Below are 26418 nucleotides of genomic sequence, written 5' to 3'. Positions count from 1 at the left end.
ACACACACACAGAGAGATGGATGGATGGATGCATGGGTAGAAAGAGAGAGAGAGAGAGAGAGAGAGAGAGAGAGAGAGAGAGAGAGAGAGAGAGAAACGGAAAGTGGGAAGGAACTACGGAAGCATGATGTACTACAAGGGCAATGCCTCTATGTAATGAGATACGGTGACGACAATTCCGTCATTAGCTGTACGTTGCCATGGCGAGGAACAAACTAAAACGTGCGAAGGATTTGGCGACAAAATAGCACTAAAGCTCCAATCAGCACGGAAATGACTTGCAATTTTACATGTGTCCGCGTTATGCATGGTTTACCCATCAGCGGGGTTCAGGCGACAAACACATTCGTGTCTGTAGATGCATACAAATAAATTTAACATTCGCGGTAATTTTCTTGCATTAAATTTGCAGGGATATGATCGTGTCCACTAGACATTTGCAGCTCGGTAAATTTAAAAGTGAGCATCATAAAATCCCGAGTGAATAAAGCAGATTGTTTTTATTCAATTCTGATAAAATGAATAGGGCCTGAATTTTAATTGACTTAGCATTCAATCTGCCCATTGGGATTTGCATGTCGCCGGTATGACCTAATTATTTATAGAGTTTATATGCCTGAGTTTATGTTTAAGGTGCTTATTAGTAGCACATAAACCGTGAGATTTTTGTTTGGCCCTTCATAAGAACCTATATAAATCTAGCGTAATATATTCAAGCATATGTCCGCGAGCGTATAGTACGTGCATGGGTGCGTACGTGTGAACGAACACGCGTGCGCGCGCGCTTGGGAACGTGCGAGCACGTACGTTCACGGGCGCGTGTGAGGTTCTTACGTTCAAATGGAGCTTTTCATAAGTAGTGATATACTATCAAGAGCGTATTAAGAAGGTTTCTTATTCCTTTATTCCTATTTTCCTTCTTTATACGCTCTTGATACTATAAACGGTAAAAAAGGTTAGTAAAACAAGACTACACAACCATAGACTAACAATATTGTTAGTCAATGTTGACACATGTTAACATTGTCCTTGTTAGGTTAGAGGATGTGACGCGTCGTCCGCTGACGACAAATCGGAGAGTCCGTAGCTCGGACACTAAAGCTGATGCGATGTTTTGTAATTGCATTATTTATTATTTAGGCTGGCTATCGTGTGTACGCATGCACACGGAGATGAGTGGATGGTTACTATAGTAAATTAAAAAGAATTCTCTTAAACTATGGTTCCTATTCGGCTGTGCGACTATTTTCCATGCACGAATATGCTGTCCGGGGCTGTCCGCGAGTACACTGGCGATAATATCGCCGGTCAACATTATGACAAAACTCTCATGGAACCATGCATGGAACAGAGCTGAAGTACATGGCTATCTAGCTTTAATACTGCCACTCGGCAGAAAACAGTCGAAATAATAATTTTTAGCTCATGAAATTCAGTTCTTAAGTATATATCTTATCGATGATTTAATAGACGTCTGCATGGGCGTAGCCGTGGTGGCGGTCGGCGCTCTGTCAGGCTGAATAAAAATTCGGCAATTTTTTAAAAACATTTGTGCATATTAATGACTGTAAGTGCGAGCCAGTTTAATGTTCATTTGTTTCTTCATGGCTACTGCTGGCGTAGGTCCAGCATGACTACTGCTATTACTAGACGTAACAGATAGAGATTTTCAATCTACATTTATCATGACCTGGAAAGAAAATGCCGATGAATAAGTCTGTGATTTCTGGTGAAATTGACGAGTGCATTTTACTCATCGGAACACGCACACAAGCAGGCTATGGGGACATTGTGGTGCTACCTGAAAACGCAAGATCAAAAATGGAGAACGAACAAAGTTCATAGACTGAAGTGCAGGCTCCATTTTGGCGCATGGCCTGCAAGACGAGAGCAATGATTGATGCCACAACAAAAATGGCATCAATCATCGGCACACCATTTTGGAAACTGCGCAGCTCCCATTTTGGAACGACGGGAGCTCGAACACGACGAAACATAAACGAACATAATCTAATGTCATTGTTCGACAACAGATGGCGCTGCAACTGGACAACAAACATTTCCACCGACACTCAGCACTGCAGACGACAAGGGACAAAAATAGAAGCACTGTATAATTAATATTAATTATCACATCACTCATCAGTGTATTTGACGATAATTTAATTACGATGTAAGTTCGAATATGGTAGTTAGGCATACTATAGCCTAAATCCCAAACGTACAAGTAGTTGCCAAATATTTAACTGTTTACAGCTGTAAATAAACAGTATTCACTATTCAGTAATGCCAGTAATGCACTTAGACCGAATAATTCTGTCCCATATGGCATATAACCTTTTTTTAATAATTTGGTGAGGGTTATTGGGACAGAACGGGGTGCATTGAAATTTCGTGAGATCGCATGCAAAATGCATGCGCTGCTAATGCGGCCCGTACGCCGCTATTGGCGCGAAAAAAAACCTACCGTTCCCTTCTACATGGCTTTACCTTGCTACTGATATGTGTATACATTCACTTCAATCGTTATTCACTTCTTAAAAGATTGTTTTTCAGAAACCCGGCTTCATTTAACTTTAGTAAATTACGTTCGCTATTTACAAACAATCAGACCAATCAGAGCGAGTCTTACAATAGCCCCTGGTTCTCGCTTGTATCTGTGGCGCTGCAGGAGGCCTGATAGACTCGCTCTGATTGGTCTGATTGTTTGTAAATGGCGAACAGAATTTACTAAAGTTAAATGAAGCGGGGTTTCTGATAAACCATCTTTTAAGAAGTGAATAACGATTGAATTGAATGTATACACATATCAGTAGCAAGGTAAAGCCGTGTAGAAGGGAACGGTAGGTTTTTTTTTCCACGCCAATAGCGACGTACGGGCCGCATTAGCAGCGCATGCATTTTGCATGCGATCTCACGAAATTTCAATGAGCCCCGTTCTGTCCCAATAATCCTCACCAAAATATAAAAAAGGTTATATGGGACAGAATTATTCGGTCTATAATGCACTGTGCAGGCACTCTGCCACTCATTGACTTTGGCGGTACGCTAGCTCTAAGCTCGTGTTCAGACTAATCTATCTTTATGCTAGGATGCGTTGGCCAGGGGCGTGTACAGTACTACAGGGGGGGTCCAGGGGGTCCGGACTTCCCCCCTGCTTGCGCAGAATGCCCATATATTTTTTTCCAATATGAATGAGAGAGGAACGCCTGAGTGCCCTAGTGTTACTCAATACATACAGAAGAGTAAACATCAACGTTGAAGACATTGTAAAACGGTTTATTCTCAAGAGGCCACGCAGAATTTTTCTAATTTGTATGAATAGGTCATGTTGACGTTTGAATTTTTCTTTTAAAATAATAAAATTGTCTAAGTAAAGATGTTAATGCACCAGACAAAAAATGGCATTGATGCACATATCGAGATGAAGTTATTGTGGTGTCAGATGCGAGGAAAACGCATCTGAGGGGGTCTAATTTTAAAAATTGGTGCTCGCAAGTTTGGGTTACGGTTAGACCCCCCCCCCCTGGTACAAATCCTGTACACACCCCTGGTTGGCATATAGTCTTTATTATAGAATGGAGTTAAGTATTTACTTAGGGAAGTTCGAATATCATACGGGTACTATACTGACTATCGTGTAAATAGAACGAATACTACAGTTACATTGTACTGTACTAGAGGAGGGTGACACATGTTATGCTAAACCATTTTTCTAGCTATGACACGATTTTGTAAAATATTAAGCCATAACATAGGACGTTGTGGTATATTATTATTATTATTATTATTATATATTATGCTATGTATTTAAAAATAAGTTTATTATTGTTGCAGAGCCAAATTGTAAATTACATTGGATGATACCAACTGGATTGATACCTGGATCAACTTGGGTCAATCAGATCAATCAGATCAAGATCTCTAACGAAATGGAAACTGGGAATGAAGAAATCTCATATTATCACGACAAGATATCAAAATTTGATGATCTGAATGCGAAATTGGATGAGATGAAAGACCAAATCATTAAGACCAATGGTATTATACGTTATTGCTCAGAACACGCAGTGAAATATTCTAGCAAATAGACCCTATCCAAGTACAGGATTTGCAAGTGTAAGACCAGGGCCATAGCTTACTAATTTTGCCTAGAAGGGCAAAGCCACGTGCAATCTAGGTAGTTGACTGTCGGCAGTCCGCCGTTGGGGCTGCTAAGTCCTAGAGGGAGATGGCCCCCTGTGCACCCTCCTCTAGCCAAGGCTCTGGAGGCATGCATGACTTAGCATTAATGCACATGTGATCATGGTACTGTTTTTTCAATGAGCCAGGTTACATTATGCATGAACACGTAGAAAGATACATTCACAAAGCTTTCAACTCACATTATGTGGCCAGAATGTATTAGAAAGCACTATTTCTTTTTTGTTTTGTTTTTCATTGTCACAATTTTTTTTACACGGGAATTTATGTGTCTATAGTGCCTTGGACACAATAGTCAATTGTGCTACATTTAACCTCCAATGCATTTGTATTAGTTTCTATAAGAGTTAGGGTTGAGTAAGAGTCAGGCATGTGATACTTGCAGTCAGTGGTAATATCCCCTTAGATGTCCTTATTTATAAATTTATTAATTTAAAGACAGTACATTTGTAACAGATATGTCAACATGAGCTTGCAAGCTCCTCATTGTGGATAACTTGTCCTAGCATAACTTCTAACCAGGGAGACTGTCTTTATAAAGCCATCAATTTCTGGAACCTTGATTTTTCAGTGAGATGTCATATGCTACATGTCGACCTAGTGACACAATTCAATCCACACACGCAGGAGATTGCTAGCCGACTGGAGCAGACTTGTGAGAAGTGCAAAGCAAAGTTAGACGCTGCCAGAGCCACGAACGGACAGTAACACACGACACGCAAACAAGTAGTTGTAAACAGATTTCAGATTTCTTTTATTGAAGAAATTTATAAAAAGATATGCAGATCCAATGCAGTTTGCTGTTTTTGTTTTGCAACATGCAAATAATTAAGTTACAGTTTTTAGTACGAGCACATTGATTCTTTATAGCTGGTTACATTCTGTACTTATACATTTGTTATATGGAAGCCTAGAAAATATTACATGGTTTAAAAAAATGAGCAACACTATTTATTCCCATTTAATAACTGTAAATGTCGGATGTCTTAACACGAAGAATATATAATTGTACATCCACACAGTGCAGAAAATCCTCTACCAGTTGGGTGTCATCAGATCCCATATGTGATTTGAGATAAAGAACTGAGAGTTCTGTTTTGTGTCAAGACTGAATGGTTTGATATCACCCTTCTCAGTGACATCTGGAAAGTCTAGTCAAGAAATATAATGTCAAGGTTACCAAGGTAAATGTATACATACCATCCTAATAGATATGGAACAGTAATAATATACAATAATAATAATAATAATAATAATATACAATCCAGTCTTATCCTAAAAGATCTGGAATCATCTTTTCAAGGAAACTGGCAACTCAGATTCTACTTTGCAGCTTTTACTATTGAGAGGAGGGCTGGCATCAACACCTATTCTTATAATTTCAATACTTGAGACATTTCTAACAAAATATTTAACCTGTGTAAGGATACAGCCTTTCGTTGTGTCGGTCGTATCAGATGTTGTCCATTTCACCTGAGTCATTAACTCGTACAACTTCATCTTGCCTCTAAAATAAAGAATGCATAACAGTTACACATTATGCCATCTACTTAAACCTTTGTTAAAAAACACAATTATCCTGCGTTAGGAATTACTTTAGGTTAAATTAAGTGATATTTATTAATCATATTAATCATTATAAAATACACTAAATAAAACCTAGTTGATGCACTCACACTATTGTCGGAATATCATCCCTAATCTGGGATTTTATCTTTTCTGTCTCTATCCTGATGTGCTCCAATTCTTCCTGTGCCTGCTTCAATGACGAACTGACATCTGTAAGCTTGATTAAGTAACATAAATAATTCCAAGTGCATATACGTTTATAGAGACCGGAAACGCAACTAATAATATTGAATAACGATTTTGTAGTTTAAGATAACTCAACCCAGCATTTCAGCAGTAGGGTAAACACAACAGCAAATATTCTTTTGCATTTCCACCAGATTTTAATTAAATGTTGAAAAGGATATTGGAATTTCTTGCTAGCAACTTTTTTATCCTCCTGCACATGTTTTAATTCTTCCTGCAGTGTTGAGTCATCTATTTTATCGGGGTTGGCATCGCCCGATATTTTTTCATTCCAATTATTGTTAACGGACAGGAGACCTGCAATAGATATATGAGACAAATTCAATACACAAGTTTATGCACACAGATATAGTATACAAATACTACATATATACAGGATTTCTATGATCTATAATACAAAATAACAATTGTAAATTAAAAAAGATCACTGTAAATGCCATTAGTTTTAGATAAATTTTAAAATATGCTTCTTTGAAGATTACTGATATGGAGAACCGAGTCTGCTATTATCGTATCATTACTACTATCAAGAGCTACTATTGTGAACACTACCACACAACACAAAGCATTACGTTTTGCTTACGCTCTATTTCAATCTTTATATCTTCCTGCATTTTCCTGTACCTTGTATCTTCTTCTTCCCAGGTTGCTTTGCGATCCAAAATCATCTGTAATTACAACACATTGTTTATGATTTCACATGGCCAGTTGAGTTGGGAAGTTAGGCATGCTGGGAAATGGCAATGTAAACATGCTAGATAATGAAAAGGTATAAGATTAGGATGAGTTAGAGCATGAACACAAGTGAAAAATTGTATGAATATTTATTTTTATTGAGACGTTCCAAGTGCCAGTGCTTCCAACAGTCTTGTACGTCAATGCACGTGCGTCAAGAGCCACAAACTCGACACAATTTCATCTCTGTTATTGCTGACGCCTGAATGCGTGATTGATCAGGGAGGGGTGCATGTAAGAGGGAGACATTTTCTTTGGGGTTCCGAAAAACACAATTCCACTTGACAATTTCATGGGCAATTTCAATTGAAAGCTCTGCATAATGGACCCCCAACAAGCCCTTTGACTGACTAGTCAAAAAATTCAAAGGTCTGTATATTGCTCTTATTTAGCCGCCGATAGTTCTTATTTAGAACAAAGTCTTCATTGTTATCTCAAATTACAGACCATCCGCTGACCGCTGTGGAGATGTGCGCCGGGCCTCGAATTTGGCGCACGTCTCCACTGCGGACAGCGCTTCATACTTGAACATCCCCGCGGTCGCGTGCGCATATCCTGCGGAACTGCGCGTCTCATCCGCGCGCAGCGCTTAGGATCAACAGCAAAGCTGTGCCACACAATCTTGTATCATGTCTCTCTGGATACAATAATGTAACCCAACAAAGTAGTAGACCAACCCTACTCTTGTTGGGTTTAATACATTGCATATATTATACTATAGCATAGGCCTACCTAGACCGAATAATTCTGTCCCATATTTCACCTTTTTTATATTTTGGTGAGGGTTATATTGGGACAGAACGGGGTTCATTGAAATTTCGTGAGATCGCATGCAAAATGCATGCGCTGCGAATGCGGCCCGTACGCCGCTAGTATTGGCGCGAAAATCTACCCAGTGGCAGTACAGTACACTAGCCTAGGCCTACCTCGCCCTCTTCCTTGCAATCTGTTAAGAGAGTTGTGACTTCCTGTATAAGATCATTCAAATGCGACTGATTCTCAGATGCCATTTGATTAATTTAAATGTTCAGATAACCCTGCCTTTATATACAAACTTACAAGCACTATTTATAAATATCAATTTTAAAAGCTAGCGCCAATGCTGTGCTCACTTGTTTATCCCGGAAACAAGAAAATGCGGAAAATTATTAGAATGCGGTTGACTATTTTGCTACTCACACTAATTTTGTAATGCTTATTAAAACTCTGAGATATATTTCTACATTTAAACCAGCAAACCCTTTAATAAAGGAATTATCAGACGATTATAAGATAACAAAATTGTTAGAAAAATTAGAAAAAATGAGACCAGGACGCACCTAGTGAGTAGACCGTGAATTAAAGATTTTCATGTCGGCGATTTGTTTGCGAAATGCTTTGACGAAACTGAAGTAAATAAAGGAAATTATATATGCGCAGCTGATAATAGCAAATAGTTAGTTGACGGATTTGATGGAGAGTTTTACAGGTCAGGGGAATAACTGTCAAATTTATAACATAGTTATGACACATTAGTCATTACTGACGTTAAAAAGTAGTCAGTAAATCACTGACACTAGCCTCTGCTACATGCGGCTAGCGACAGGGCGTCATCCCTATGTTACGGATGCGCGATTCACCCTAGCGGCGAGTTATGGAACTAAAACCATGTACAAGTACATGTGATAAACATGAATTTTACATTTTACCCTAACCCTAATCCTAACCCTAACCCTAATCCTAACCCTAACCCTAACCCTAACCCTAATCGCGCATGCGTAAACATAGGGATGACGCCCTGTCGCTAGCCGCATCTGCCTCTGCTCTAGGCCACTCGTAGATACAATAATGTAACCCAAACCCAAGAGGATAGGGTTACAAAGTGTCCCTATCCTTTTCTGCGGAGGAATGCCCGAGTGAATCACTCGGGCCGGTTTGCTGGTGCGTTTTCAGATACTAGAACTTCCAAACTGGGTTTATTCTAAACACGAACCTTTCTCCGCTATTCGGGAACTTACAATGTATCGCAATACTCTGTATTAAACTAATATAACCTGTTACAAAAATTCGAAGTGACGAGCGGCGAATATACTGAGCGCCCTCCGATTGGTCGGTGAATCCACTCTTCAAACCGAAGTACGTCACAGGTCAACAGAAATGGCGCTCAGTATATTCGCCGCTCGTCACTTCGAATTTTTGTAACAGGTTATATTAGTTTAATACAGAGTATTGCGATACATAGTAAGTTCCCAGATAGCGAAGAAAGGTTCGTGTTGAGAATAAACCCAGTTTGGAAGTTCTAGTATCTGAAAACGCACCAGCAAACCGGCCCGAGTGATTCACTCGGGCATTCCTCCGCAGAAAAGGATAGGGACACTTTGTAACCCTATCCTCTTGGGTTTGGGTTACATTATTGTATCTAGGCCACTCGCGGCTAGGGCCTGCATACCTCCCAACTCCCATTGGTTGATACAAATATAGTTAATTTTTTAAATTAAATTCTAAGTAGTGTTAGGGTTAGGGTTAGGGTTAGGGTCACAATGCACCAAAAAAGGAATTATTAAAACAGGAGTTTCAGGCACGTGATATGTATCAACCAATGGGATTTGGGAGGTATGCAGGCCTTAGCTGCGAGTCTCTAGGCCTAAATTAGTAAATCATTAAATATAATGTTTTACTTTTACTTTTAGTTTTCGCAGTGGCTACGCGTCCGGAACCGGTCGCCTAGCCTCGTCTTCTCTCGCTCTCTCTCTCTCACACACACACACTCGCAGCTCTCTCTCTCTCGCTCTCTCTCTTTTTCTCTCTCTCTCACACACACATACCTCTCTGAGGCTCTCTCTCTCTCACGCATACACATACACATTCCCATTCCCTCTCTCTCTCTCACACACACACACACACTGTCACACAAGGCAATCAGCAGAGCGTCCCGTTGCGCAATCATGCGTGTACGTGTCGCAAGCTCACTGTGTGAGATGGATGTCCGGACGCGTAGCCTAGTGGCTCCTCATCTGGAACCGGTCGCGTAGCCACGGCCTTTAGTTTTACTCCAACTTTTAGTCACGATTATTGTTTACGTTGTTCTGATAACGAGGTCCATCAAGACAGTTAGGCGGCTCAATCATTCATCTGTGTTAATTCTTCTAATCTGTCTCCACGCTGTACATGTATGTACAACTATACAGCTAGTAACTTGATAGGTTGTGACCACCTGAAGTTGAACTTCTGAAACATGCATGCACAATGTCAATGGTGGAGAATAACCCCCTTATGTATCTATTTATCTGCGTGTCTGTCTATCTATCTATTTATCTGCGTGTCTGTCAATCTATCTATTTATCTGCGTGTCTGTCTATCTATCTATTTATCTGCGTGTTTGTCTATCTGTCTATCTGCCCGCCTGTCTTTCTCTTCTCTCTTTCTCTTTCTCTCTCTCTCCCCTTCTATCTATAAACTATCTATTAATTTATCTATCTATCTACCTCTATTTATATCTATATACCTCTCTCTCCCCTGATAACTCTCTTTATCTGTATCTATATCTATCTATCTATATATTTATCTGTCTATCTTTCTATCGATCTATCTCTGTTTCTATCTATCTATCTACTCTTCCATCCATTCATCTATCTCTACATCCATCCATCCAATTTATCTACCTATCAACCATAGGGAATGAGATTAAATTTATTGAAGGAACTTCCTGTGCACAACTATACATTTTCCTTGGGGTCATTGGTTGAGCTCAAGAAGTTGTAGAGGTCTAGACATGAGGATCAATTCGGTGCTATCTTCAGACTTCTAATGTCACCTCAGATCATGGTTGAAAATTATTGTCCAAAAAAATCAGGGAATTTTTGATAAACATGATAATATTTCATGTTGTACTAGTTTAGTTTTACCAAATAGTTGAACACATTTGTCAGTAAACTGAAGAGAAGAATCGCGCCCTATAGTCTTTCTCTACAGTCGAGTCATTCTTATTCAAATTTCTACACTCCTACTTGGTAAATACGCAGCCATTCCCTTAACTTGCTAATAAAAGCTATTGAAAATGATGCCTGCTTTAGGAGCCATTTTATTATTTACGTATGTACAGTAAACACACCGGATCAGTCAAATTTATGGTGATAGTCAGTGCCTTTTCTAGCCATGACCATGAAAACTTGTTTTTTTCAGACCGTTGACAACTTTGTTTACTTTGTCCTCATCTGTAGACCTTGGATGGCATTGGCTATTTTGGCAGTATAGGCAGCATGATCCAACCTTACCAACCATTTTAGCGAGCATATACTATATTGAACCCAATATATTATAAACGAAACAAAGTACATTGTTACCCCATGAAATTTTCTCAGAATTCACTGGATTGCCCCAGGGAACTGTCAAATCCGTGGGTGTGCGGAAAATTACCATGTCTGATTTATCTATGTCTATCTATCTATCTGTTTGTCACACTGTCTAACTATTTGTTTGTCTATTTGTCCATCTAGTATCTTTTCTATTGTGAGATAGCAGAAGACTATAATTCTGCATTTATATTTGCCAAGTTAATATGAGGTGTTTTTACAGTTACATTATATATATTAATTAATGCAGAAGAGAAGAATAAGTAAGAATAAGTATTTATTCTTTAATGCATCTATTTATTTGGATATATGCATATTGTGCTTTTCAAAGATTTTGTTAAAAATTACAATGTAGGTTTTATTATATTACAGTTATTGCCACAAATCCAAATTTATTTTAATGAAATTGCATGACCTACTAATGGTGCTTCTCTTATGAATTTGCAGGTTTCTATGAGTGAGGCAGACGATTGATCTTTAGGTTGCAAGATGATGGAAATGTTTTCTTTGAACGTTGTGCTCCCAGTGGCTGGTATCGCTACTTTGATGTTTATTGTAACTTTAGTGTTCTGCTGCTATGTTTGGAGGTAAGTGTGGTACAGTACCGCTATTGTGACAACTTTTCCTTAAAACACTGTAACGACTTCATATCTGTTTTAAGTCTTCTTTCGTTATTAGAAGCACAGACAATGTTTTTCTTATTTTAATTAGTGCAGTTTACCTGAGACTAGGTTAAACAAGTATACCTTTAAATTTGCATTTTCATGGTAATTTTTTCACAACATGTCTCATGAAGTGATTCTTATGTCTCAAATACATGCAATAAGTGTGAAGTTTTCTGTTAAATATTACTATCACCACATAAATGATCATTGGACTTACAACATACTGTGTCTGTTATGCAAATAGACCGTTAATATCTTATTATCTGTGCGTACCAAGCCACCTGATGTGTATTTTGAGAGATAAAGAAAGTCTTGTATTTGTTAGATTAAACAAGATGGCAAACAGAGAGCTTGGATACAAGATGGTAAGTGATAAAAAAGCGAATTGTTGATTCCTATAAAGCCACACAAATGCAAATTCATGGCCTTACGTAACTCTTTTACAACTATTAATGTTTAATTGTAGTAGTTTATTTTGTACTATATAAAAGCATATAAACTTTTCTGAAAATAGTTTTATAATATATAGCTACTTATAGATTTAATTAGACAAATATTAAAGGGTATAGAGTATGTACGAGATTTAGTATGTATGTTGTACAGGATAGAGAGCATCATGCTGATGTTAAAAATAATTTTAATATGCCTACTCACAATTTTTTATAAACCAATTACGTTTATTAAACAGATACAATATAAAGGATTGCAGAAGAGGACAAAGAGTGATGTGAGTATATTCTGTTGAATAAGCCTTTTGTGTTATAACTTATATACTATGAAAGATAGTAAATGCTATTGTAAAGAAAGTTATGTAAAAAAAACCATCTCTGCCATTTGACTGTTTCTAGACTAGCCATAAGAGTTGGCACTTAAACGCCTGACTCATCTTACTTAAATGTCTTTACTTGTTTATTCAACAGATATGTGCAATATGTTTAGAAGACTACCGATGGAAGGAAAATGTAGCATTATGCAAGTGCAATCATGCATTTCATAAGAGGTTAGTAGTTACTAATAGACCCATTGTAGACTTCTCACCAGGGGGCAAATGGTGAAGCTTTATGAAATAAGGATAATGGAGTGGGGAAGTTTGCCATGTCAATAAATATATTGAATGAAATTGCGGTATCATTGTTGGAGTACACATTTCGTTTGCAGCCAGTATAATTATTAGTTATTTAACAGATTATAAGGTAGTGAGTCGAACCCTCCAAAGACTTGCAGTAATTGTTAGCTGCATTTGCTGTTTCCAATAGTTCACTACTAATCCACACTACCACAATTTCCAGATGTCTAGAAGATTGGCTGTACTTGCGAAATACGTGTCCGGTGTGTAAGACGACAGTCCGGGCGTTCATCCGGTCATCACAGAAGCCGCTGCGGAGACCTCACTACACACAACACGAACATGAGCGACAAGTGGCTACCGCGGAGCGAGCCATGCAGGTGGAGCCACCGTCGCCAGCGGAAACGCAACCGGTCCTTCATTCAAACGTGCAGATAGAAGTCGTATGAGCGGGAAATGTTTTTATTGCAATTGTTATCGTATTTCCAAGCAGCACCTGGGTTTGTCGAGTGAAATACCTCGATGGGACGCGTCCGAGGTAAACATGTAGACGGTTACATGTATGGCAACAGTTTGTTTCACCCATTTTGGGAAAAATAAGTTTATACAGTATTACTGTCACATACATTTAAATGTCTTTGTCTGGAGTTGTTTCAGTCAGTGGGACTGTTACCTTCGTAATAATTTGTCTTGATAATTACTTTGTATGACAAGTTGCAGAAAGTGTGTGGATGCTATTCTATTCAATACATACAATACTTTATATAATTCTACATTATAAAATAATAATTATTTTGCCAAATTATATCAGCCATAATTTATTTCTAGTCAGTATCGAATTGAATCCCGAGTAATTATTTTTTAAGTGTTTTTCTTGTATTGACGCCTTGTATTATCCTATATTATATGTCTTTTGTTGTTTAGTATACACTCGAAGTTGGTGTTTCTTATAATGTGCATGCTAGGTCAGCACAAGCCAACCTACCTAAAGCTGGGTTTACACTACCAACTTTATGTTGACGAATTGGACCAATTTCGCAATTCGGCAACTCCGAGTTGGTGAAAATAGATCATGTTCTAATCTCCAACTAGTTGCTATCGATCGGTTGGTCGCGCAACTTTTGCGTTTACACTGCCGATTGTTGGTTGTATAGTTGGGAAGTTGGTCCAATTCGCCAATTTGCCAACACAAAGTCGGTAGTGTAAACCCAGCTTAATACCAAGTCTAAATATCTCGGGCATCTCGGCTATATCTAGTGATTAGGAATCGATACATTTGTTAAACGAGGAAACCCAAATGAGCAAACAAGTGTGCACACGTACGCCTTGTCGAATTCTATAAGTTTATTAGTTCAACCTGGCTCATGGTAAAATCGTTTTAATTTTGGTAATTTAGGGAAGGAAAAATGACACTGTTATGTGAGATCGCCTATTGTGATTACTGAACACAATTAAAAGACAAGAATATCGTTAATGATGGGATTTATTTTTCTCATCTTTCCAAACCAAAGATTAGAGCAACAAAATTGTATGGTTGTCCCTTTCAGCTATATACTAGGTATGGCCATTTTATGTTCAATATATTAAGCTGGCTCCAGGAGATTTCAAATTTGTGATTAATCACCTGACGATATGATGGACATCTTGTATTTATAATTAGTTATTGGGATTACCTCTTTCTAATTATAGTGTTTACTGTCACTAGCAGTGAGAGCATACATCTAGAGCTGCCTCGGAAATTTCTTTCTTCCATGTACATTTTGTATATCTTCACCAAGCTCTGTATCCTATATCGGCATTGGTAATAAATAGTTACTACCTGTTACTTAATCTTGGTGCCACTATGATATAACTGATATAAGGCACTGGACGGTATCAATTGATGGTAATTGCCAAAATCTATGCAATGAAATTATTGGTAGACGTGCACTGCATGCATATCTGTTCCCATATAATTAAGTGCTCATTAACATTATTATTAGTTAGTGTTAATTGCCTCCTGATTTAATACACTGGTAAATATTTTCTTTAGCATTTCTACTCATATTGTGCACTTTGGAGTTTGAAGTGTAAGTAAATGGTATATATAGCTCTTGATATATATGTATACATACATACTAGTGAGTTCCCACCCAACCGGCCCCTTACTATCTGCCGTGAAAGGTGGCAATTGTCTTGTTAGGCGTTTACGTTTACATGATACGCGTACAAATACGCGTTACAAATACGTGATACACGTTTTTGATGGTGTATCATTCTGTAAAGTTGCTGCGTACAGCTACATTCGAAGTGGTACTTTCAACTTTGACGAAAATCAGGTTTTATAACTACTTTCTCATATGTTGTGATATGTTGTGATATGTGATGTTTCATGTTGACACACTGTGAATTGGGGCTGTCAACTGTGGTCTGGCAGTTAACTGCCTAACCCTACCACACATGATCTGCAGGGAAATATAATGGAAATAAATGGTTCTACTTAGAAAGGGAAACTAATCCCAGAACGTTCTAGGCAGGTTACATTAAATTTGTGATCTTTACTTGACAGGGAATTTCAGTTCAATATGTTACTGTATTCGATTTTTTAAATGCGAATGAATACCAGATTTTCAAAGTTAAATACAGAAAGAAAGCATCGTCCTTATGAAAAACGTAATTTGTGTTCATTTTATCTGTATGTACTCTTACTACCGGTACTGTTATTAACAAAGAAAGCTCACTCAAGTATGTATGGTTTTATGTTTATGTTTTTTTTATATGAATATGCAATGATATACAGTGAGGAGAAAAATTAAAACCAATACCATATTTATATAGACATTGACTAAAAAAGAAGTTTTGTTTTCATTCACTGTCCCGGAAAAATACTGGAACACAGATATTGCTGCAATTGCGAGGAGTCCTTTTTTAGCTCATCTGAACGATAGCTCAGTGCAGTTGTAGAAATCGCATTGATACGATCCAGTCGCTGTTCGCGCGGTCGTCCGTCCGTCTCGAGCGTCCGTCCGTTGCGTCAACAGTTCGACACAAATCTTAAATCCGGCTCGACCGTACGGTCACGATATCGGCACCTCCTGCGGGCCGTAGGGTGTTCAACACGAGTTGGGATTGTCTCAAGCTGAGGCGGTCAAATGCGTCAAAAGGTCAACGCGGTGTAACAAGAAGGCGGGAACATTCACTCGGCTTAACTTAAAGGTAGTAGGGAGACAATGCGAATGGCAATGGCACAAATCTAAACGCGCATCCTGACCTAGGCTCGTGATAGTCGGTGTGTCATATGAGCAATCATGGTAGGAAAGCCATCACTGTGCCGGAAATCTGGAGTCAAGGTCAAAGGTCAGTGGGCACAGGGCAGATTTAGACATTTTTCTGAGGACATGGTCTGACGGACCCGCATTGAAAACACCTCTTATTGTGTCTTCAGCCCGTGACTGACCCTTAGCATTTTTATGGCTCCTTATGTGAACAGGACATGGAATTGTCCTTCTGCTGACATGGCGAAGAGTAAGTTCGGATTAACCTTTTTGACCCTTCAAGAGGAGGCTTAACCATGGTATCTTGTTCACTTGTCACCACCAAGGACTGAACTGCTTTGCTAGTAGAATCCCCTCCCCACCTCACCCACCCCCTCCCTACCCTCCATCTGGCAGTAGTGGGCTGTTCCTAACCATGCATGTAGGTACGCAACTGGCGTGTCGTGCCAGTATCTGGGCGCCCTAACACAATGTACGTACATACGCACGACTGATTCCCTTACCGATTATCAATCGTAGGCCAACAGACCTACAGATGAGCCAGCGCTCTGCGACTCTTGTTACTAAAATTGCAAGACATTGAAGGTAGGCTCGGTATAATAGCTAGTCATTATAGAAAGGGAATTTACTTCTGCAAACTCACAATTTGATTAACAGCAACTCACTTTAATAAACTGATTCTACATACCCGTCATATAACATGACAACACCGGCAGCCAGCAGCAGCAATGCAGCCAGCAGCGCAGAGTAGCTAGCGCTTGAACGCGGGTCAATTTATGTATCAGGTACTACCAGATATGTACCCGAGGTACATATATGTTCGTAATAATGTCATTACCAAAGCTTGTACCAGACTATGTCACTACAGAATTGTACCCTAACCCTACTTCCCGTAGCCTACCATACACCCTAACACTAACCCTAACATACCTCATATTACAAATAGACCAACATAATACTGAAACACCTAAAAACTACGTCGGTAACATATCTGTAGTACCTGATACGGACAACGACCCTTCTGCAGTTAAGTAGCGCGTCAGCAAGTAACAGAACGATTGCAGTGAATTGTGGTAATAGTTGGGCAATTAGGGTGTTACCATGCCCAAAATATTCTTTATGTTTATTAAGATTCAATTATTACACAAGAAGCTCAAAATATAGCAACACGAATTTAAGTTTCGAAGTAATTCGGGTTATGCACGGATTCCAGAGACCAGGTCACAGGCCTCAAAACATTCACCAGATGCCGAGCCAAATATAGCCTAATTTTTTAAAAAGTTCAGAGGGGGGATGCGCCCCGGACCCTGACCTACTGCAAGAAGAACATATGGAAACTGGATTATCCCCGTGATCTGTTAGAAACAGCATTATTTTTTACTGTTGAAAATGTTGAAAAGCAGTTTATTTTTACTTGTGAACTGTAACAGTACCCCCCCCCTCAGGATATTGCATGCAATTGCGAGGAGTCAGTTTTTTTACTAAAATTCACGACAATGCGTGAAGCTAGCATCTGTATAAGTGTCATTAGGAAAGGATTACTCTGCGACCTCCAATTGATTATTATAATCAACGTTATCAACCGTACTATACAGGACCAAGAGCAGACAGCCAGCAGCGAGCAGCAGCAGTAGCGCCTGAAGGAGGTCAGATTAACGTAAGGGACTTGTATACAGAAATTGTACCTACCCTATTCCATTGGCCGCTAACGCTAAAGCCACTAACCCTAAGACATACCTCATATAAAAATAGTAAACATGAAATTATGCTAAACAACCTAAAACTACCTCGGGTACATATCTGTAGTACCTGATACGACAACAACCCCATCTGCAGTAGTAGCAGCAGTAGCAGTAACAGCAACAGTGCAGTGAAATTGTGTAATAGTTGGGCAATAGGTGTTACCATGCCAAATATTCTTATTTATTAAGATTAATTATTACACAAGAAGCCTCAATATAGCAACACAATTTCAAGTTTCAAGTAATTTTTTTAGTTTACTACAAATATAAGTTCTTTAAATGAAAAAATACACAATATAAATAGATAGGTATAGTAACATTACTAAACATTATTAATACTCTGGTACTGTCTGCCCAAGATATGTGTATTGATATGTCTCACTTCTTCAGGCCGGCTCATTTGAAAATAAAATATAGAGTGCGTTCTGTTTTGTTTGATGACATACCAGCTAAAGGAAATCGCACACACGGTACACAAAAACCCAATACACAGAGAGGCAAATAAAAGACCACCATCCCGGTGCAGAATGTTTCCTGTTAGCTCATCGGCATAATCGTCTGTCGAGAAACACAACACAGTTACAATAAATATTCCTGAGCACAGAGAAGAAAGGATGTTGCCGATGAAAACTGAATTCTCGTATACAGCATTGCATAATGGACGATTCTGAATCTGACTACACGATATACCAAATATGCGTCGAGTTATCAGTGATACTAGGGTTCCAACAACGAGCGCAGTAGAAATGGCAATAGACGCTGCTAGAAATCCAAAGGGACAAATCTTTCCAGTTCTTCTTCTCTCTGTGCTGTGCCAGCACAATTGTGAAACACGCTCTGGAGTATAAACATTGGTTTGCGATGGTTTCTGTAATTTTTTGCCGTAGGGCTTTGAAGGTTCAGGAGTTGTAGATGCACCTGGCAAAGCACAAGTCAGCCACCATGTTTTGGTGAAGCTGTCGTGAACTGGAGTTACATTGCTGCATAGATTTGGTAGTTTCACTGGCAATCTTACTTCTGGTATCTTGTCCCCAGCAGTGGTAGCATCCCAGTCCTGTCTATCCGTGCTGCTGCTGCTGTTGGTGTCATTTCGCAGGTCTGGCGGATTATTTGTCACGATCACAAACACGAGTAGATTGCAGCCGAGTGATGCCATTGTAAAAACGAGGGCCAACAACTGCAGTGTTAGTCTGTTCCATCCTTCCAGGCTCATCCCGAAGCCAGATGATGCTCACACGTAGAATTCAGAGCAATTGCTCGCGTTCTAAACAATAATTGGGAAAGACATGATGTTCATTTTACAACAACAAAAACACTTTCTACAGTTAAAACAAAATTAACAATATTAATATTCTTATTTGTTGAAATGACTGTAGCACCACATCGAATAGCCTTTCTATGAACTGTGATCATGATAATTGTTTTTAACATTTTCATCATTTATAGTCAGAAACACGCCAATAGTTTGGTTTGACATTAACAATGTAAATGTACCTGTACTAGACTGCTGTATAGGTTGTGGTTATAATTTGGAAACATGTGCATTCTAGCAAGAGCTCATAATAGAGAAGAGTATGACACCGTTTTAACAGCGTTTGGCATAGTTTTCAACTTGTAAATATTCTATCAATATGTGAATAAATATATTCAAACTTTACATTGTTTTCGTCTATGATTCTCCCTTAATCATATGACACCACCAATTTACCTGAAAATCGTATGTTTTCTTCAAAAAAGTTCTTTGAATACAACACAGTTTCACACAGTTTTCCCAAATGATCGCATGTATTCGGCACAAGTTGATAATGCGGCGGCAGCACCAGGTTGTAACTACGAGATGCTGGGGGCTGTTGGGGATATTATTTAAGCACCTGTAACAGCACTTGTTTTGCTTCCTTATCATCAGGAACACGATGGCAACACAGCTCAAATCAGCTGCTAGCTCGCCGTGAGACACACATTTATTTCTAGCACACTGGAAACGCTACACGCTGAATACAATTCGATGCCTAATATCCCCAACAGCCCCCAGCATTCCGTCATAGACAACAGAACACTAATCCGATAATAAACTTGCACCGAATACATGCGATCATTTGGGAAAACTGTGTCAAACCGTGTCGTATTCAAAGAACTTTTTTGAAGAACACATACGATGCAGAAGTGACAGGGATTTAAGGTTAAGCACCAGTATAGTGCATTTAGCCCTATATGGAGTTCCATATCCTCGTGTACGTTATGTGCTGCTAGATGGCAGCACCTGGTAGGAAATTAGGAATGTCACTGTACAGGAGGTGTACAACAGTAAGCTTCCGCAATTGTTCACCGTTGCACTATTTCGTCTCTAGAAAATGCCTTTTTTGGCATTTTTTTTCGCAGAAATTCGACACTAGATTGCAATAATTTGCATTATGCACGCAAGTTAGATACCTCGTGGATGTCTAGAAAGCATTAGAAGTAAAATTATTCTTGTTGTGTACTCGTGACATTCTGTCAGGTGGCGTAGTCACAGTCACCGGCTGGTGATTTTTGTGTATGAAATGTGTTCAGACAACTTTGCAGAAATTCGCGTCATAGAGCTGGCAAAAGTTTCGAGCGGAGCATAGAGCATGAATCTGTCGTTATTTAACATGAATAAAATGTATGTTTTGTAAGTGCAGTAACAGTGTGAGTATTTGTAATTAATTTCTGTTCGATGCTTATTCAGGCCTGCCGCCTATGGACGCCCTCTACTGTTGTTCAACACCTACATGCGGCTAAACAGAGGAATTGCTCCGACCTGTGATTGGAGGATAAAAATAGAATTCGTGACGTTTCTCAAGTCTGTCAATATATGACACACACACAACTCGATTGATAACAAAACCTAATCTAAGGGGGTGAGGGAAGTAGCGTGCTGTTGCATATTCAATCCTCCCCTCCCCGTCTCTTTTCTCGTCTCTCCTCCCCCTTCCCATGTGCCGGGCTTCATGTGTCAAAACGTCACATAAACTGATGTTTTTGCGCTAACCAGAGGTTGGAGCAATTCCTCTGTTTAGTGATGCTGCCAGTCAGCGGCTATACCGTAAACGGAGGAATTGTTCCGAATACAACACGAACGCTACTTGAACAAGACGCTCTTTGCGAAAGTTAGCAAATATTCAGAGAAGCCTCTATAAAGAGAGTAAACGTTGTAATATTTTGAAAATAAACTATCATGTAAGTATAGACAGTGAGATATCTAATACTGACAGTCTTTAGAAACGTCACAAATTCTATTTTTATCTTTCAATCATGGGTCAGAGCAATTCCTCTGTTTAGCCGCATGTCGTGTCGACTGTTAGTCGCCATTAGGGAACAATTCCCTCACCAGTACTCACATCAATCAACACACACGACACAACATGGCTCCAAATCACGCTAAACTCAGAGAGCCTTTCGAACTCTAACAGTAACAGTGACATTCCAACCAGGTGTTGCCATCTAGCACCACATAACGTACACTAGGATATGGTACTCCATACATCATACATGAGGCCCAAGGATAGAGAACATGGGTCCCAATAAAACCAATGTGCCTAACCCTAACCCTAACAATAACAATAACCCTAACCATAACCCTAACCTATTATATTGGGCCGAGACTATACGCACGGCGGCCGTGTGGATAAGATTCAATATGGCTATACGCACGGCGGCCGTGTGGATAAGATTCAATATGGCTATACGCACGGCGGCCGTATGGCCGACTCCAATATTGGCTAGGAATGAGGAAGGGGAGAAGGGAGAAGCTGGGTGGAGAAGGAGGAGGGGAGAAACTGTGGAGAAGGAAGAAAGGGGAGAAGGGAGTGGTGGAGCAAGAGGAAGGGAGAAGCTGGTTGAGGAGGAAGGGGAGAAGGGAGAAAGGTGGTGAGAAGGAGGCGGGGAGAAGCTGGTGGTAAGGAGGAGGGAGAAGGGAGAAGGGGAGAGGGAGAAGGTGGTTGGAGGAGGGGGGAGAAGGAGAAGGTGGTGAGGAGGGGGGAAGGAAGAAGGTGGTGAGGAGGGGAGAAGGGAGAAGGTGGTGAGGAGGGAGAAGCTTCGGTGGAGAAGGAGGAAGGAGCGAAGGAAGGGAAGAAGGAGCTGTTGACGGAGGAGGGGGAGAAGGGAGAAGGGGATAAAAGAGGGGGAGAAGGGAGCTGGTGGAGGAGGAGGGGAGAAAGGAGAAGTGGTGGAGGAAGGGAGAAGCTGTGTGAGAAGGAGGAAGGGGAGAAAGAGAAAGTGGTGAGGAGGAGAGGAGAAGCTGGTTGGAGAAGAGGAGAGGAGAAAGCTGGTGGAGAAGGAGGAAAGGGGAGAAGGGAGGTGGTGACGAAGGAGGAATAGGGAGAAGCCTGGTAGAGAGGAGGAAGGGGAGAAGAAGAAGGTGGTGGAGGAGGGGAGAAGCTTGGTAGAGAAGGAGGAGGGGCCAGAAGGGAGAAGGTGTTGAGAAGAAGAAGGGGAGAAGCTTGGTGGAGAAGGAGGACGGGGAGAAGAGAGAAGGTGTGGTGAGAGCAAGAGGGAGAGAAGCTGGTATAGAGAGGAGCGAGGGGAGAAAGGAGAAGGGAAGAGGGGAGAAGCGGGTGGAGAAGAGGAGGAAGGGGAGAAGGAGGTGTGGAGAAGAAGAGGGGGAGAAGCTGTTGAAGAAGGAGGGGGATGAAGAAGAGGGTGGTGAAAATAAAGAGGGGGAGACGTGTGAGAAGGAGAGAAGGGAGAAGGAGACCAGGTGGTGGGAGGGAGAAAGGGAGCGGTGAGGAGGAGAGACGAAGGGAGAAGGCTGGTGGAAAGGAGGAAGGGAGGAGGGGGAGAAAGTGTGGAGTGAGGGGGAGAAGGGAGAAGGAGGAAAGAGAGAAGGAGGGGGAGACAGGGAGCCTCCTCTCCCGCCTCCTTCTCCCACACCTCCTCTTCTCCCCTACTTCTTTCTCCCTTTCCTCCTATCTCACCAGGCTTCTGCCCTCCTCCTTCTCCACTCAGCTTCTCCCCTCCTTCTCCAGCACTCTCTCTCTTCTTCCTCCTTCTCCACCAGGCTTCTTCCCCCTTCCTTCCTTCTGCCTTCTCGCCCTAGCCCTTCTCCACTAGCTTCTCCCCTCCTCTTACTCCATCAGCTCTGCCCTTCCTCCTTCTCCACCACCTTCTCCCTTCTCTCCTTCCTCCTTCCCACCAAGCTTCTCCCTTCCCCCTTCCTCATTCCTGAGCCATATTGAGTCGGCCATACGGCCGGCCGTGCTGTATAGCGGCATATTTGAATCTTATCCACAACGGCCGCCGTGCGCTATAGCCATATTGAATCTACTACACGCCGCGGTGCGTATAGCCACATTGGTCGGACACACGGCCGCCGGGTGACGTATAGCCATATTGAATCTTTCCACACGGCCGCGCGTGCAATAGACACATTGAGTCGGCCACACCGGCCGCCGTGCGTATAGCCATATTGAATCTTATCCACACGGCCGCCGTGCGTATAGTCACTTCCATTATATTGATATAATATATTTATATTGATGTAAATGACATTGGTTTTATTGGGACCCATGTTCTCTATCCTTGAACCATACATGATACAGCTAAACCGACTACTACCTACTATTACTAAACGCATTAGCCTACTGGCGAAGAGTAAATAAGAGTAAAATAGTGGGGCAAAAATGCGTTAACTCAGTATTTTTGTAACTTCACACACCTTTGTGCAAACATTGTTTCCCCATGATATCATGCTGCTGGGTGTGATTTTAGGGAATGTAATGTACACTCTTGGCTACAAGAAATGATTGCGTACTTTCTCTCTTGGAATGGAAGTTGGAGTCTTGCAGACTGCAGTGGCTGTGTAGCGCAAATTGCAGTTATACTTCTGCAGGAAATGCAGCGTAGCTGGAATGTGGAGGTTGTATAGTTTATGAGGTAGGCTGCGTGCATGACGCAACACACTAACCTTCTAGACTAAGGTGCTAAATCATTATACCCAGTGCCACATCAAAACAAAAGCAAATACTTTACTTTTTGTTTAGTCGTGTATGGCGCCATGGTTGATGTTGTGGTGCCCTCTATTCCATAAATAAATTATACTCTCGCTAGAGATCTATGGTTATAACTTATATTCTGTTTAATTCTCAATAGAATCATAAACGTAAACATTAAATATAATGGGCTGAATTAAAAATTTAGCTGAAAATTTTGATAAAGGAAGTTGATTTTGATAAAGCAGAGCCAAAACGTTACGCTCGTTACGTAAGCGACCTCAAGGTCACGTGACTGTTGCCATCAAATAAATCATAGAAGAAATCGATCAGTGACTGAGATTTTAGGTTGCTGATCACAATTGTAGAATATGGGTGTTGTCGCTGCATTTATAGTTCCGACGCTAGTATGGGCACTAGTAGGTGCTGGCGGACCTTGGGTTGTACCAAAAGGACCTAACAGAGGGTAATTATAAGTCTATCATTTGGGCTCAACTCACTCACTGGCAGCAAGAACAAGTCCGCTTACGCCCCAGCACACACGACGACATTGATATATATATATACTACTATAAGTATAGTACTAGTAGTATATATATATATCAATGTCGTCGTGTGTGTGCTGTAGCTGCAGCGGACTTGTTCTTTCTGCCAGTGAACTCACTGCCTTGAACCTTGGTTCGATCTTGTCAACTCAAGTTCCTTCATCAGTTCATGATCATCGCCATCGGTTGTTTAATCCTCTATCTGGTATAACCTCATCCCTAACCATAACTAACCTAGTCCTAAGTTCCTAACCATGTCAGTGTATTTGCAACTTAGCAACATTATTAGTACAACTACAAGCGGATCAATATACCGTATACGATTCTGCTAGGTTTAGTGTAGATACAATATTTAAAACGGTAATGTATTACCCAACAAGAGTAGGGTTTACAACGCCAGCCTATTTCTTTTCTTTGGAGGAGCCTGTGAGTGATTCACTCAGGGCAGTTTTATGGTGCGTTTTTCGAGACTAGAACTTTCAAACTGGGTTTCCAACTCGGCTATCTTATATATACAAGAACCCCAAATACCGTCTATGGTGTGGTGGCGATTTCCGTTAGTCCAAGACTAGTAAAAATTCAGAAGGACTAGTAGATTCCCATAGCAGTTAGTCCGGCGGACTAGTTTATATTTTCCCCGTCACTCACCGTCCCAATTTCCCATCGATTTTTCCGGCGGCAGCGTCTCTCATCCAAGATCCAATTTTCGTCCCATTAACAAGTTTTTCCCTGTTGCCGCTAGTCCAATTGTAGAGTAGACGCTAGCACGCTCTGCACACTCTAAGCATTGCTAGACCCTACAGCCAGTACAAAACATTGTTTTAAACAATCGGCGCAACGAACCCCAGTCTACCAAATCGATCGCTTGACAGCTTAGCTGTTGACGATAGCGAACAAACGGTCTGCATTTGTAGAAATGACGCAACTAATCAGTTTATAGGCTTTCTCATAGGGAGGTATTCACACATCGCAACCACATCGCATGCGCTGTGTGTACTTGAAGCCAGTCTATACAAATAGTAGTTGAAGCTAAATAGGTTAGTACATCCTTATCCAATAGTATAAATTTACTAACATTCAAGGTTGTTATGCTGAAAGTATGTTGAGACGCGCGCGCTCACCCTCCAGACCTCCCAAAACGTAAATCGCCAGGGATGGAGAAATTAGATGCCAGCGTGGTACTATGATAAGACGAAAGGATGCGTATGCGTTTCCAGCCACGCGTGGAAATCGTTTCATACCCGTGCGCTTAGAGTATGACCCAGCCAAGGGTATGACCTGGTGCGTGCAGGCTGGTTATTTTCTGGTAGTCTTTTTCACCGGCACTACAAAACTATCGTTTGGAAACTTGTTCTTAAAGCGGCATGATGCTTCGAGGGCGCAACAGAAAGATCCTAGCAAAAAGAAATGCAAGGACCATTGCCTGTTCACGAAACAGTGGGGCCAAGCTGACCCAGAAGCTGAGTATTGAAATGGTGTCCGTGTTGGCCGATCCAAAAAGAGGCTGATGAATGAAAGTGCACACGCACGTCTCCTGTACGCTGCACACTGCACGCACACACTGTACGTGCAACACGCGTGCACACACGCACCCATGCACGGCTTCGCGCACGTGTACGTCGCACACGCACCCACGCACACGTGCACGCGCGCACACACGCACCCATGCACGTGTACGTGCACACGCACCACGCACTCAGCGCGCACACACCGTGTACGTTGCCACGTACGTTGATACATGCACATTCAGGCACTGTCGTACGTGCACACGCACAGCCCGCACTGTGTCACGGTGCACAATGACGCACACACACTACACACACACGTTGTACGCTGCCTAATGCACGATGCACGTGTACGTGCACACGCACCCACGCACACGCGCACCGTGTACGTGCACACGCACGCACACGCACGTACGTGCGCACGCACACGCACGTACGTGCACACGCAGTCATACGTGCGATGCACGTACGTGGCGCACGCCACCCACCGGTGTACGCCTGACCACACGCCCCACGCCAACGCGTACTGTGTACGTCAGGGCTCGAATTATGCGACGAGAAGGGCAAGGCAATTTTAGCGGCATAGTGAGAAATCGCCTTGAATTTTCT

The 26418-nt window shown here is 41.1% G+C and overlaps 2 protein-coding genes and 3 long non-coding RNA genes across 7 annotated transcripts; 2 read left to right on the top strand and 3 right to left on the bottom strand.

Annotated features, from left to right (window-relative positions):
* Positions 1-1638: 1638 nt before the first annotated feature.
* On the top strand, positions 1639-4994 carry LOC106809568. The gene is made up of 3 exons (XR_001393887.1): positions 1639-2173; positions 3838-4041; positions 4775-4994. It is a non-coding gene; the product is annotated as an uncharacterized LOC106809568 (long non-coding RNA).
* LOC106809566 (kinetochore protein Spc24-like) lies at positions 4934-7869 on the bottom strand. The gene is made up of 6 exons (XM_014812688.1): positions 7680-7869; positions 6602-6686; positions 6180-6315; positions 5880-5984; positions 5634-5710; positions 4934-5345 (listed from the first exon to the last, which is right to left on the bottom strand). Exons 1-6 carry the CDS (start codon positions 7761-7763, stop codon positions 5239-5241), a joined length of 594 nt encoding a protein of 197 aa, XP_014668174.1. The 5' UTR covers positions 7764-7869; the 3' UTR covers positions 4934-5238.
* Positions 7870-8104: 235 nt separating this feature from the next.
* LOC106809567 (RING finger protein 24-like) lies at positions 8105-15471 on the top strand. The gene is made up of 6 exons (XM_014812689.1): positions 8105-8221; positions 11532-11671; positions 12075-12114; positions 12438-12476; positions 12670-12749; positions 13039-15471. The coding sequence occupies exons 2-6, from the start codon at positions 11574-11576 to the stop codon at positions 13262-13264; spliced, it is 483 nt and encodes a 160-aa protein (XP_014668175.1). The 5' UTR covers positions 8105-8221; positions 11532-11573; the 3' UTR covers positions 13265-15471.
* A 73-nt stretch (positions 15472-15544) lies between these two features.
* LOC106809569 lies at positions 15545-17613 on the bottom strand. Its single transcript, XR_001393888.1, has 2 exons — positions 17552-17613; positions 15545-15726 (listed from the first exon to the last, which is right to left on the bottom strand). It is a non-coding gene; the product is annotated as an uncharacterized LOC106809569 (long non-coding RNA).
* A 322-nt stretch (positions 17614-17935) lies between these two features.
* On the bottom strand, positions 17936-23841 carry LOC106809563. 3 transcript variants are annotated; one of them, XR_001393885.1, is made up of 3 exons: positions 23800-23836; positions 23582-23673; positions 17936-19075 (listed from the first exon to the last, which is right to left on the bottom strand). It is a non-coding gene; the product is annotated as an uncharacterized LOC106809563 (long non-coding RNA). The 3 variants fall into 3 exon arrangements; XR_001393884.1 differs by having other exon boundaries at positions 23486-23841; XR_001393883.1 differs by having other exon boundaries at positions 23582-23825.
* Between the last annotated feature and the right edge of the window lie 2577 nt (positions 23842-26418).

This window comes from Priapulus caudatus, unplaced genomic scaffold, assembly GCF_000485595.1.
Source record: "Priapulus caudatus unplaced genomic scaffold, Priapulus_caudatus-5.0.1 Scaffold364, whole genome shotgun sequence".
NCBI lineage: Eukaryota > Metazoa > Priapulida > Priapulimorpha > Priapulimorphida > Priapulidae > Priapulus > Priapulus caudatus.
The sequence above is the reverse complement of the archived record's forward strand: the minus strand, read 5'-3'. Positions and strand labels throughout refer to the sequence as shown.

Coding starts and splice junctions, on each gene's coding strand:
- LOC106809566 (XM_014812688.1), bottom strand. CDS start 7,763: ATGGCATCTGAGAATCAGTCGCATTTGAATGATCTTATACAGGAAGTC. Junction 6,316..6,601: donor TATAAAGATTGAAATAGAGC/GTAAGCAAAACG, acceptor TATCTATTGCAG/GTCTCCTGTCCGTTAACAAT. Junction 5,346..5,633: donor GACCGACACAACGAAAGGCT/GTATCCTTACAC, acceptor TAGACTTTCCAG/ATGTCACTGAGAAGGGTGAT.
- LOC106809567 (XM_014812689.1), top strand. CDS start 11,574: ATGATGGAAATGTTTTCTTTGAACGTTGTGCTCCCAGTGGCTGGTATC. Junction 12,115..12,437: donor GAGAGCTTGGATACAAGATG/GTAAGTGATAAA, acceptor TTTATTAAACAG/ATACAATATAAAGGATTGCA. Junction 12,477..12,669: donor AGAAGAGGACAAAGAGTGAT/GTGAGTATATTC, acceptor TTTATTCAACAG/ATATGTGCAATATGTTTAGA.